Source organism: Oncorhynchus masou, chromosome 27, assembly GCF_036934945.1.
Source record: "Oncorhynchus masou masou isolate Uvic2021 chromosome 27, UVic_Omas_1.1, whole genome shotgun sequence".
Classification (NCBI taxonomy): Eukaryota; Metazoa; Chordata; class Actinopteri; order Salmoniformes; family Salmonidae; genus Oncorhynchus; species Oncorhynchus masou.
This window is the reverse complement of record NC_088238.1, coordinates 990,686-1,004,402: the sequence shown is the minus strand read 5'-3', so window position 1 is coordinate 1,004,402 and position 13,717 is coordinate 990,686. Positions and strand designations below refer to the sequence as shown.

General features: G+C 50.5%; 1 protein-coding gene across 2 annotated transcripts in view; it reads left to right on the top strand.

Annotated features, from left to right (window-relative positions):
- LOC135515549 (serine/threonine-protein kinase B-raf-like) overlaps positions 1-13,717 on the top strand; it is a 61,823-nt gene that overhangs the window by 30,126 nt on the left and 17,980 nt on the right. Inside the window, exons 10-14 of one of the 2 annotated variants that reach the window (XM_064939166.1) lie at positions 384-512; positions 6,171-6,307; positions 8,938-9,140; positions 9,939-10,115; positions 12,859-12,905. In XM_064939166.1, coding sequence (XP_064795238.1) covers positions 384-512; positions 6,171-6,307; positions 8,938-9,140; positions 9,939-10,115; positions 12,859-12,905 — 693 coding nt within the window. The remainder of the gene's footprint in view (positions 1-383; positions 513-6,170; positions 6,308-8,937; positions 9,141-9,938; positions 10,116-12,858; positions 12,906-13,717) is intronic. The other variant, XM_064939167.1, reaches the window with a different exon arrangement.

Genomic DNA, 13,717 nt, shown 5'->3' with positions numbered 1-13,717 from the left:
CCTTTAAGAGAGCCATCTACCCTTTTTATTCCCCTAACATTCTCTGATTTCTACTGCCCATCCATGCTCCCTCTGAAAGAGTGTAGACTACTTACTATAGGGCCAGTCTCAAATGGTACCCTATTCACTATCTAGTGCACTACTTTTCGCCAGTGATAATGTGTGGAAAAACTCCCTAACTTTCTCCTGGTCCACGGAGACAGATTCATGCATTCTCCTCGTTGGCACTCATTGGGCTCTGGCCAGAAGTAGAGCACAGTACAGCGACTAGGCGTCCATTTTGGATCGGGCCTACAGTAGGTACCATAGAGAAGTGGGCCCAGTAGCTGGTCTTCAGGGCCAGTGATCCTGCTGTGTCTGTCTCTCTTCCCCTCCTCCTGCAGCCCCCCCCTTGCAGACCCACCCACCCGCCCGCTGCTTGAAGAAGCACCGAACACGGATCTCAAGCCCCCTCCTATACTCCTACCCCAATGACATAGTCTTTGATTTTGAGTCCGAGCCTGTGTTCCGAGGTAGCTAGGTCTCTGTGGCGTGCCTCTGTGTGTGGTATTGTGGTGTGTGTGTGTGTGTATTGTGGTGATGTGTATGTGTGTGTGTGTCCTCACCTCCCACCTGTGTTTTGGCCCCCCACTGTCTTGTCTGTGTTTCGCTCTTCACTCTCTTTCCTTATGTTTTCTCTCACTACCATAATCCCTCACACTGTCACTACCGACCCCCCCCCCCCCCCTCCGTCTGCTTCCAAAACTCTCATATGGGAGGGTTTGTGTGTTTCAGGGCCTGTGTCCACAAAGCATCTCTGAGTAGGGCTGAGGCTCTAGGATCTGCCTGTATATTCTGATTCATTCTGATCTAGAAGGGAAAACCGATCCTACCGATCCTTTGGATCCAGGCTCTGATCAGGGAATAGGAAAATACACTATAGATGTACAGAACATTATATAAATGTCCTCAGAACTGACATACCATGTAACAGTGTTGACAGTGTAATGTGTTGACTGACTGTAGTTGACTGACTGTAGTTGACGGTGTAATGTGTTGACTGACTAGTTGACGGTGTAATGTGTTGACTGACTAGTTGACGGTGTAATGTGTTGACTGACTAGTTGACGGTGTACTGTGTTAATGGTGTAATGTGTTGACTGACTGTAGTAGACGGTGTAATGTGTTGACTGACTATAGTTGACGGTGTAATGTGTTGACTGACTATAGTTGACGGTGTAATGTGTTGACTGACTGTAGTTGACGGTGTACTGTGTTGATGGTGTAATGTGTAGACTGACTGTAGTAGACGGTGTAATGTGTTGACTGACTATAGTTGACGGTGTACTGTGTTGACTGACTGTAGTTGACGGTGTACTGTGTTGACTGACTGTAGTTGACGGTGTACTGTGTTGATGGTGTAATGTGTAGTTGACTGTAGTTGACGGTGTAATGTGTAGACTGACTATAGTTGACGGTGTTGACTGACTGTAGTTGACGGTGTACTGTGTTGATGGTGTAATGTGTTGACTGACTGTAGTTGACGGTGTACTGTGTTGATGGTGTAATGTGTAGACTGACTGTAGTAGACGGTGTAATGTGTTGACTGACTATAGTTGACGGTGTAATGTGTTGACTGACTGTAGTTGACGGTGTAATGTGTTGACTGACTGTAGTTGACGGTGTACTGTGTTGACTGACTGTAGTTGACTGTGTACTGTGTTGACTGACTGTAGTTGACGGTGTACTGTGTTGATGGTGTAATGTGTAGACTGACTGTAGTTGATAGTGTACTGTATTGATGGTGTAATGTGTTGACTGACTATAGTTGACGGTGTACTGTGTTGACTGACTGTAGTCGACAGTGTAATGTGTGTATGGTGTAATGTGTTGACTGACTGTATTCGACAGTGTAATGTGTTGACTTACTGTATGTGACGGTGTAATGTGTTGACAGACTGTAGTCGATGGTGTAATGTGTTGACTGACTGTAGTCGATGGTATAATGTGTGTATGGTGTACTGTGTTGACTGACTGTAGTCGACAGTGTAATGTGTGTATGGTGTAATGTGTTGACTGACTGTAGTCAACGGTGTACTGTGTTGACTGACTGTAGTTGGTAGTTGACTGTGTTGACTGACTGTAGTTGACAGTGTCATGTGTTGACTGACTGTAGTTGACTGTAGTTGACGGTGTACTGTGTTGACTGACTGTAGTTGACTGTGTTGACTGACTGTAGTTGACAGTGTACTGTGTTGACTGACTGTAGTTGACGGTGTACTGTGTTGACTGACTGTAGTTTACGGTGTACTGTATTGATGGTGTAATGTGTAGACTGACTGTAGTTGACTGTAGTTGACTGTGTACTGTGTTGACTGACTGTAGTTGACTGTAGTTGACGGTGTACTGTGTTGACTGACTGTAGTTGACAGTGTACTGTATTGATGGTGTAATGTGTAGACTGACTGTAGTTGATAGTGTAATATATTCACTACCTTCCAGTGTGAGTAGGTTGTTGTCTTTTTAATGTATTGTTGGAAGCCACATTGAGATGTATTGGTTATAAAGTAGAGGATGCCGTTAAAGTACTACATTACCCAGAGTTCCCTACTGCACCAGGCACCTCCCCCCATCTCAGCAACACCCTCTCCTTCACACACCGGTGGCACTGATGGTTTCCTCTAAACTGACGGCTTCTATGGTTGAGGCTCGATGGAGGATTTGACAGGTTAGGGAGAAGTTGTTAGGTTAGGTTAGGGAGAAGTTGACAGGTTAGGTTAGGGAGAAGTTGACAGGTTAGGTTAGGGAGAAGTTGACAGGTTAGGTTAGGGAGAAGTTGACAGGTTAGGGAGAAGTTGACAGGTTAGGGAGAAGTTGACAGGTTGGGTTAGGGAGAAGTTGACAGGTTAGGGAGAAGTTGGCGGGTTAGGGAGAAGTTGACGGTTTAGGTTAGGGAGAAGTTGACAGGTTAGGGAGAAGTTGGCGGGTTAGGGAGAAGTTGGCGGGTTAGGGAGAAGTTGACTGGTTAGGGAGAAGTTGGCGGGTTAGGGAGAAGTTGGCGGGTTAGGGAGAAGTTGACAGGTTAGGGAGAAGTTGACAGGTTAGGGAGAAGTTGACAGGTTAGGGAGAAGTTGACGTGGCGGGTTAGGGAGAAGTTGACAGGTTAGGGAGAAGTTGACAGGTTAGGGAGAAGTTGACAGGTTAGGGAGAAGTTGACGTGGCGGGTTAGGGAGAAGTTGACGGGTTAGGGAGAAGTTGACGGGTTAGGGAGAAGTTGACGGGTTAGGGAGAAGTTGACGGGTTAGGGAGAAGTTGGCGGGTTAGGGAGAAGTTGGCGGGTTAGGGAGAAGTTGACGTGTTAGGGAGAAGTTGACGTGGCGGGTTAGGGAGAAGTTGACGGGTTAGGGAGAAGTTGACGGGTTAGGGAGAAGTTGACGGGTTAGGGAGAAGTTGACGGGTTAGGGAGAAGTTGACGGGTTAGGGAGAAGTTGACGTGTTAGGGAGAAGTTGACGTGGCGGGTTAGGGAGAAGTTGACGGGTTAGGGAGAAGTTGACGGGTTAGGGAGAAGTTGACGGGTTAGGGAGAAGTTGACGGGTTAGGGAGAAGTTGGCGGGTTAGGGAGAAGTTGGCGGGTTAGGGAGAAGTTGGCGGGTTAGGGAGAAGTTGACGGGTTAGGGAGAAGTTGACGGGTTAAAGAGAAGTTGACGGGTTAGGGAGAAGTTGACGGGTTAGGGAGAAGTTGACGGGTTAGGGAGAAGTTGGCGGGTTAGGGAGAAGTTGACGGGTTAGGGAGAAGTTGGCGGGTTAGGGAGAAGTTGACGGGTTAGGGAGAAGTTGACGGGTTAGGGAGAAGTTGACGGGTTAGGGAGAAGTTGGCGGGTTAGGGAGAAGTTGACGGGTTAGGGAGAAGTTTGCGGGTTAGGGAGAAGTTGACGGGTTAGGGAGAAGTTGACGTGGCGGGTTAGGGAGAAGTTGACAGGTTGGAAGAATCAGGTTCAGGTTAGGGAGAAGTTGACAGGTTAGGAGAATCAGGTTCAGGTTAGGGAGAAGTTGACAGGTTAGGAGAATCAGGTTCAGGTAAGGGAGAAGTTGACGTGGCGGGATAGGGAGAAGTTGACAGGTTAGGAGAATCAGGCTCAGGTTAGGGAGAAGTTGACAGGTTAGGAGAATCAAGTTCAGGTTAGGGAGAATCAGGTTCAGGTTAGGGAGAAGTTGACTGGTTAGGAGAATCAGGTTCAGGTTAGGGAGAAGTTGACAGGTTAGGGAGAAGCTGACAGGTTAGGGAGAATCAGGTTCAGGATAGGGAGAAGTTGACAGGTTAGGAAAATCAGGTTCAGGTTAGGGAGAAGTTGACAGGTTAGGAAAATCAGGTTCAGGTTAGGGAGAAGCTGACAGGTTAGGAGAATCAGGTTCAGGTTAGGGAGAAGCTGACAGGTTAGGGAGAATCAGGTTCAGGTTAGGGAGAAGTTGACAGGTTAGGAAAATCAGGTTCAGGTTAGGGAGAAGTTGACAGGTTAGGAGAATCAGGTTCAGGTTAGGGAGAAGCTGACAGGTTAGGGAGAATCAGGTTCAGGTTAGGGAGAAGTTGACAGGTTAGGGAGAATCAGGTTCAGGTTAGGGAGAAGTTGACAGGTTAGGAAAATCAGGTTCAGGTTAGGGAGAAGTTGACAGGTTAGGAGAATCAGGTTCAGGTTAGGGAGAAGAGTGCTGTGCTCTAGCCACAAGCGTAGAAGCCATCAGTTCTGTTAAACCATCAGTACCACCTCCCACTGTGACATCACCCCTCACCTCCCACTGTGACATCACCCCTCACCTCCCACTGTGACATCACCCCTCACCTCCCACTGTGACATCACCCCTCACATCCCATTGTGACATCACCCCTCACCTCCCACTGTGACATCACACCTCACCTCCCACTGTGACATCACACCTCACCTCTCACTGTGACATCACCCCTCACCTCCCACTGTGACATCACACCTCACATCCCATTGTGACATCACCCCTCACCTCCCACTGTGACATCACCCCTCAGCTCCCACTGTGACATCACACCTCACCTCCCACTGTGACATCACCCCTCAACCCTCCCACTGTGACATCACCCCTTACCTCCCACTGTGACATCACACCCCACCTCCCACTGTGACATCACCCCTTACCTCCCACTGTGACATCACACCTCACCTCCCACTGTGACGTCACACCTCACCTCCCACTGTGACGTCACCCCTCACCTCCCACTGTGACGTCACCCCTCACCTCCCGCTGTGACATCACCCCTCACCTCCCGCTGTGACATCACCCCTCACCTCCCGCTGTGACATCACCCCTCACCTCCCACTGTGACATCACCCCTCACCTCCCACTGTGACATCACACCTCACATCCCATTGTGACATCACACCTCACCTCCAACACCACCAGGACACAACACTCCGACTCCCCTCAACCCTCCTGTTCTCTGAAACCCACTCTATGGCCCAATCCCAAATAGATCCCTAGACCCTATGATCGGACCCCTAGACCCTATGATCGGACCCCTAGACCCTATGATCGGACCCCTAGACCCTATGATCGGACCCCTAGACCCTATGATCGGACCCCATGCACTTGTGGAGATCAGAGATGTTTTTTGACAGGTGTAAGCAATAGGGTAATTGTTCCAACCTGCCCTCTGATAGGCTCGGTGGAAGTTTCACTGTTTCGTTCTATACCCATCAAATCATTTCATAGGGTCTAGGGGTCGATCCTAGGGCATAGGGTCTAGGGGTCGATCCTAGGGCATAGGGTCTAGGGGTCGATCCTAGGGCATAGGGTCTAGGGGTCGATCCTAGGGCATAGGGTCTAGGGGTCGATCCTAGGGCATAGGGTCTAGGGGTCGATCCTCGGGCATAGGGTCTAGGGGTCGATCCTAGGGCATAGGGTCTAGGGGTCGATCCTAGGGCATAGGGTCTAGGGGTCTATCCTAGGGCATAGGGTCTAGGTGTCAGTTTGGGACTGGACATATCCCTTCTCTCTGTCACTCAATCCCTGTCTTCCTCCTCTTCCTCCTCCTACCGTCTTCTGTTTGCCCTCCGTTTCTTCTCATCCTCATCTTTCCTTTTCTTTTGTTTTCCTCCTCCACCCCCCCCCTTCCCTCCCTTCCCTCCCTAACCCCCTCCCTCCCTCTCCTACTTCCAATTAGGGTCGACTGCAGGGCTGTCAGCCACGCCCCCGGCCTCGCTGCCTGGCTCATTGACCAATGTGAAGGCTCCTCAGAAGTCTCCGTGTCCACAGAGAGAGAGGAAGTCATCGTCCTCGTCTGACGACCGCAATAAGATGGTGAGACACAACCACTACGAAACACACAGACCTTCTTAGAGCTGATTGGTGTATAAGGAACACAGACCTTAGAGCTGATTGGTGTATAAGGAACACAGACCTTCTTAGAGCTGATTGGTGTATAAGGATCACAGACCTTAGAGCTGATTGGTGTATAAGGATCACAGACCTTAGAGCTGATTGGTGTATAAGGAACACAGACCTTCTTAGAGCTGATTGGTGTATAAGGAACACAGACCTTCTTAGAGCTGATTGGTGTATAAGGAACACAGACCTTAGAGCTGATTGGTGTATAAGGAACACAGACCTTAGAGCTGATTGGTGTATAAGGAACACAGACCTTCTTAGAGCTGATTGGTGTATAAGGAACACAGACCTTCTTAGAGCTGATTGGTGTATAAGGAACACAGACCTTAGAGCTGATTGGTGTATAAGGAACACAGACCTTCTTAGAGCTGATTGGTGTATAAGGAACACAGACCTTAGAGCTGATTGGTGTATAAGGAACACAGACCTTAGAGCTGATTGGTGTATAAGGAACACAGACCTTAGAGCTGATTGGTGTATAAGGAACACAGACCTTAGAGCTGATTGGTGTATAAGGAACACAGACCTTCTTAGAGCTGATTGGTGTATAAGGAACACAGACCTTCTTAGAGCTGATTGGTGTATAAGGATCACAGACCTTAGAGCTGATTGGTGTATAAGGATCACAGACCTTAGAGCTGATTGGTGTATAAGGAACACAGACCTTCTTAGAGCTGATTGGTGTATAAGGAACACAGACCTTCTTAGAGCTGATTGGTGTATAAGGATCACAGACCTTAGAGCTGATTGGTGTATAAGGAACACAGACCTTAGAGCTGATTGGTGTATAAGGAACACAGACCTTCTTAGAGCTGATTGGTGTATAAGGAACACAGACCTTCTTAGAGCTGATTGGTGTATAAGGAACACAGACCTTAGAGCTGATTGGTGTATAAGGAACACAGACCTTAGAGCTGATTGGTGTATAAGGAACACAGACCTTAGAGCTGATTGGTGTATAAGGAACACAGACCTTAGAGCTGATTGGTGTATAAGGAACACAGACCTTCTTAGAGCTGATTGGTGTATAAGGAACACAGACCTTCTTAGAGCTGATTGGTGTATAAGGAACACAGACCTTAGAGCTGATTGGTGTATAAGGAACACAGACCTTAGAGCTGATTGGTGTATAAGGAACACAGACCTTAGAGCTGATTGGTGTATAAGGAACACAGACCTTAGAGCTGATTGGTGTATAAGGAACACAGACCTTAGAGCTGATTGGTGTATAAGGAACACAGACCTTCTTAGAGCTGATTGGTGTATAAGGATCACAGACCTTAGAGCTGATTGGTGTATAAGGATCACAGACCTTAGAGCTGATTGGTGTATAAGGAACACAGACCTTAGAGCTGATTGGTGTATAAGGAACACAGACCTTAGAGCTGATTGGTGTATAAGGAACACAGACCTTAGAGCTGATTGGTGTATAAGGAACACAGACCTTAGAGCTGATTGGTGTATAAGGAACACAGACCTTAGAGCTGATTGGTGTATAAGGAACACAGACCTTAGAGCTGATTGGTGTATAAGGAACACAGACCTTAGAGCTGATTGGTGTATAAGGAACACAGACCTTCTTAGAGCTGATTGGTGTATAAGGAACACAGACCTTCTTAGAGCTGATTGGTGTATAAGGATCACAGACCTTAGAGCTGATTGGTGTATAAGGATCACAGACCTTAGAGCTGATTGGTGTATTGAGCTGATTGGTGTATAAGGAACACAGACCTTAGAGCTGATTGGTGTATAAGGAACACAGACCTTAGAGCTGATTGGTGTATAAGGAACACAGACCTTAGAGCTGATTGGTGTATAAGGAACACAGACCTTAGATTGCTGATTGGTGTATAAGGAACACAGACCTTAGAGCTGATTGGTGTATAAGGAACACAGACCTTAGAGCTGATTGGTGTATAAGGAACACAGACCTTCTTAGAGCTGATTGGTGTATAAGGAACACAGACCTTCTTAGAGCTGATTGGTGTATAAGGAACACAGACCTTAGAGCTGATTGGTGTATAAGGAACACAGACCTTAGAGCTGATTGGTGTATAAGGAACATAGACCTTAGAGCTGATTGGTGTATAAGGAACACAGACCTTAGAGCTGATTGGTGTATAAGGAACACAGACCTTAGAGCTGATTGGTGTATAAGGAACACAGACCTTAGAGCTGATTGGTGTATAAGGAACACAGACCTTAGAGCTGATTGGTGTATCACAAAGCAGGATCAATAAGTTTACAATATGACTGAGATGCCAAATAATGACTAGGAGTTGTCAAGATGGCTAGAAAATGACCAGGTATTCAGTTGGAGAAAGACCTAGTAAAAACACACACAGTGTGGTGACACGCACAGAGCCTGTCACCGTTCGCTGCCACTTTAAGACCGGCTCTGTTGTAAAGCAGGAAGTAAAACCATCTGTGTGTGTGTGTGTGTGTGTGTGTGTGTGTGTGTGTGTGTGTGTGTGTGTGTGTGTGTGTGTGTGTGTGTGTGTGTGTGTGTGTGTGTGTGTGTGTGTGTGTGTGTGTCCGTGTAGAAAACCCTGGGCAGACGGGACTCGAGTGACGACTGGGAGATCCCAGAAGGTCAGATCACCCTGGGTCAGAGGATAGGCTCTGGATCCTTTGGGACCGTCTACAAGGGCAAGTGGCACGGCGACGTGGCGGTGAAGATGCTGAACGTCACAGCTCCCACTCCACAGCAGCTACAGGCCTTTAAGAACGAAGTGGGAGTCCTCCGGTAAGACACGTTTTAACCCTTCAGCCATGTACTGAAAAGCTTGGCCTGTACACAGTGGTGGAAGACTTGGTTCACTGCAGATGTTGAGGTAATTACCTGCTACCTTCCAGGTCTTAGGCGTGTTGGGATATACAGTATAACCGACAAGTGTAGTGTAAACAGGGCTTCTGTTTTGTCATGAAATAACAGGGCTTCTGTTTTGTCATGAAATAGCAGGGCTTCTGTTTTGTCATGAAATAACAGGGCTTCTGTTTTGTCATGAAATAACAGGGCTTCTCTGTTGTCATGAAATAGCAGGGCTTCTGTTTTGTCGTGAAATAACAGGGCTTCTGTTTTGTCATGAAATAGCAGGGCTTCTGTTTTGTCATGAAATAGCAGGGCTTCTATGTTTTGTCATGAAATAACAGGGCTTCTCTGTTGTCATGAAATAGCAGGGCTTCTGTTTTGTCATGAAATAACAGGGCTTTTGTTTTGTCATGAAATAGCAGGGCTTCTGTTTTGTCATGAAATAACAGGGCTTCTGTTTTGTCATGAAATAACAGGGCTTCTGTTTTTGTCATGAAACAACAGGGCTTCGTTTTTGTCATGAAACAGCAGGGCTTCTGTTTTTGTCATGAAACAACAGGGCTTCGTTTTTGTCATGAAACAACAGGGCTTCGTTTTTGTCATGAAACAACGGGGCTTCGTTTTTGTCATGAAACAACAGGGCTTCTGTTTTTGTCATGAAATAGCATGCTGAATGGACAACTAAAAGCTCCTTCTCAGTGGTTTTGATATCCTCTCCCTGCTCCCAAACAGGAAGACGCGTCACGTCAACATCCTGCTGTTCATGGGTTACACCACCAAGCCTCAGCTGGCCATCGTGACCCAGTGGTGTGAGGGCTCCTCCCTCTACCACCATCTACACATCATAGAGACCAAGTTTGAGATGATCAAGCTCATAGACATCGCCCGGCAGACCGCGCAGGGCATGGAGTGAGTTAGTCCACAACACACGGGATGTACCCCGACTAGCACCCTGTTCCCAGAACTAGTCCCAGACATAGGGAATAGGCTGCTATTTGGGATGCATCCCCTGGTTCACACACTCGTCCCCTACGCTGACTCTCCTGGTTCACGCGCTCGTCCCCTACGCTGACTCTCCTGGTTCACGCCCTCGTCCCCTACGCTGACTCTCCTGGTTGACACGCTCGTCCCCTGCGCTGACTCTCCTGGTTCACGCCCTCGTCCCCTACGCTGACTCTCCTGGTTCACGCCCTCGTCCCCTACGCTGACTCTCCTGGTTCACGCGCTCGTCCCCTACGCTGACTCCTGGTTCACACCCTCGTCCCCTACGCTGACTCTCCTGGTTCACGCCCTCGTCCCCTACGCTGACTCTCCTGGTTCACGCCCGTCCGCTACGCTGACTCTCCTGGTTCACGCCCTCGTCCCCTATGCTGACTCTCCTGGTTCACACACTCGTCCCCTACGCTGACTCTCCTGGTTCACGCCCTCGTCCCCTACGCTGACTCTCCTGGTTCGCGCCCTCGTCCCCTACGCTGACTCTCCTGGTTCGCGCCCTCGTCCCCTACGCTGACTCTCCTGGTTCACGCCCTCGTCCCCTACGCTGACTCTCCTGGTTCACGCCCTCGTCCCCTACGCTGACTCTCCTGGTTCACGCCCTCGTCCCCTACGCTGACTCTCCTGGTTCACGCCCTCGTCCCCTACGCTGACTCTCCTGGTTCACACCCTCGTCCCCTACGCTGACTCTCCTGGTTCACGCCCTCGTCCCCTACGCTGACTCTCCTGGTTCACTCCCTCGTCCGCTACGCTGACTCTCCTGGTTCACGCCCTCGTCCCCTACGCTGACTCTCCTGGTTCACGCCCTCGTCCCCCCGCTGACTCTCCTGGTTCACGCCCTCGTCCCCTGCGCTGACTCTCCTGGTTCACGCCCTCGTCCCCTGCGCTGACTCTCCTGGTTCACGCCCTCGTCCCCTACGCTGACTCTCCTGGTTCACGCCCTCGTCCCCTACGCTGACTCTCCTGGTTCACGCGCTCGTCCCCTACGCTGACTCTCCTGGTTCACGCGCTCGTCCCCTACGCTGACTCTCCTGGTTCACGCCCTCGTCCCCTACGCTGACTCTCCTGGTTCACGCCCTCGTCCCCTACGCTGACTCTCCTGGTTCACGCCCTCGTCCCCTACGCTGACTCTCCTGGTTCACGCCCTCGTCCCCTACGCTGACTCTCCTGGTTCACGCCCTCGTCCCCTACGCTGACTCTCCTGGTTCACGCCCTCGTCCGCTACGCTGACTCTCCTGGTTCACGCCCTCGTCCGCTACGCTGACTCTCCTGGTTCACGCCCTCGTCCCCTACGCTGACTCTCCTGGTTCACGCCCTCGTCCCCTACGCTGACTCTCCTGGTTCACGCCCTCGTCCCCTACGCTGACTCTCCTGGTTCACGCCCTCGTCCCCTACGCTGACTCTCCTGGTTCACGCCCTCGTCCCCTACGCTGACTCTCCTGGTTCGCGCCCTCGTCCCCTACGCTGACTCTCCTGGTTCACGCCCTCGTCCGCTACGCTGACTCTCCTGGTTGACGCCCTCGTCCCCTACGCTGACTCTCCTGGTTCACGCCCTCGCCCCCTACGCTGACTCTCCTGGTTCACGCCCTCGTCCGCTACGCTGACTCTCCTGGTTCACGCCCTCGTCCCCTACGCTGACTCTCCTGGTTCACGCCCTCGTCCCCTACGCTGACTCTCCTGGTTGACGCCCTCGTCCCCTACGCTGACTCTCCTGGTTCACGCCCTCGTCCCCTACGCTGACTCTCCTGGTTCACGCCCTCGTCCCCTACGCGGACACTCCTACTTTCCCTTTTCTGACTCATAAGGCATTAATGTGCTCAGTCTCTGGCCAACACAACACAGCAGATAGTGCTGCATTTAAATGAGTCAGCCTCTGAACTGCTGTAGGTACCTGCAGAACTCACAACTCTGCTACGGTGGAGGTTAGGAGAGACTTAACACTCACAGACTGGTACAGTGGAGGTTAGGAGAGGCTTAACACTCACAGACTGGTACAGTGGAGGTTAGGAGAGACTTAACACTCACAGACTGGTACAGTGGAGGTTAGGAGAGACTTAACACGCACAGACTGGTACAGTGGAGGTTAGGAGAGACTTAACACTCACAGACTGGTACAGTGGAGGTTAGGAGAGGCTTAACACAGACAGACTGGTACAGTGGAGGTTAGGAGAGGCTTAACACAGACAGACTGGTACAGTGGAGGTTAGGAGAGGCTTAACACAGACAGACTGGTACAGTGGAGGTTAGGAGAGGCTTAACACTGACAGACTGGTACAGTGGAGGTTAGGAGAGTCTTAACACAGACAGACTGGTACAGTGGAGGTTAGGAGAGGCTTAACACAGACAGACTGGTACAGTGGAGGTTAGGAGAGGCTTAACACAGACAGACTGGTACAGTGGAGGTTAGGAGAGGCTTAACACAGACAGACTGGTACAGTGGAGGTTAGGAGAGGCTTAACACAGACAGACTGGTACAGTGGAGGTTAGGAGAGGCTTAACACAGACAGACTGGTACAGTGGAGGTTAGGAGAGGCTTAACACAGACAGACTGGTACAGTGGAGGTTAGGAGAGGCTTAACCTGGGACTCTAAATATGTCTAGTGTACCAGTGTTCATTGATTACTAACTAACCTGGGATTGTTGTGGTTTTCCTCCCTAGTTACCTGCACGCCAAATCCATCATCCACAGAGACCTGAAGAGCAACAGTATCCTCTCTGACCCCTGACCTTTCACCTTTTCCCCAAGAAGCACCTTTCACAGTCTGTCTGACCTTTGACACATTCTGTAAGGAAGGCAGTCATAATCACCTCTCTCCGCTGTGTCACCTCATCAACATGTCATCGATAGGACATAGTCTTTGTGTTCAGATCTGTTTTTACATGGTAGTCATTTAGCAGGACGCTGTTATTCAGAGGGACCTACAGTTAGTGCCTCCATCTTCAGGTGAACGAGGTGAGACCAAGACCAGTGTCGGTGCAAGAAAGGCAAGGGTGTTAGTTGATGAATTGGCATGGACAGCTACCAGCAGATACATCCATGGTTCTCTGTTTTTAAAGCTGTTTGGTCCTACAGGAATCTCCCCCGGACTGAGGTCCCCTTCTCCTCCCCAGACTGAGGTCCCCCCCTCGCCCTCCCCAGACTGAGGTCCCCCCCTCGCCCTCCCCAGACTGAGGTCCCCTTCTCCTCCCCAGACTGAGTTCCCCCCTCGCCCTCCCCAGACTGAGGTCCCCCTCGCCCTCCCCAGACTGAGGTCCCCTTCTCCTCCCCAGACTGAGTTCCCCCCCCTCGCCCTCCCCAGACTGAGGTCCCCCCTCGCCCTCCCCAGACTGAGTTCCCCCTCGCCCTCCCCAGACTGAGGTCCCCCCTCGCCCTCCCCAGACTGAGTTCCCCCCTCGCCCTCCCCAGACTGAGTTCCCCCTCGCCCTCCCCAGACTGAGGTCCCCCTCGCCCTCCCCAGACTGAGTTCCCCCCTCGCCCTCCCCAGACTGAGGTCCCCCCCCTCGCCCTCCCCAGACTG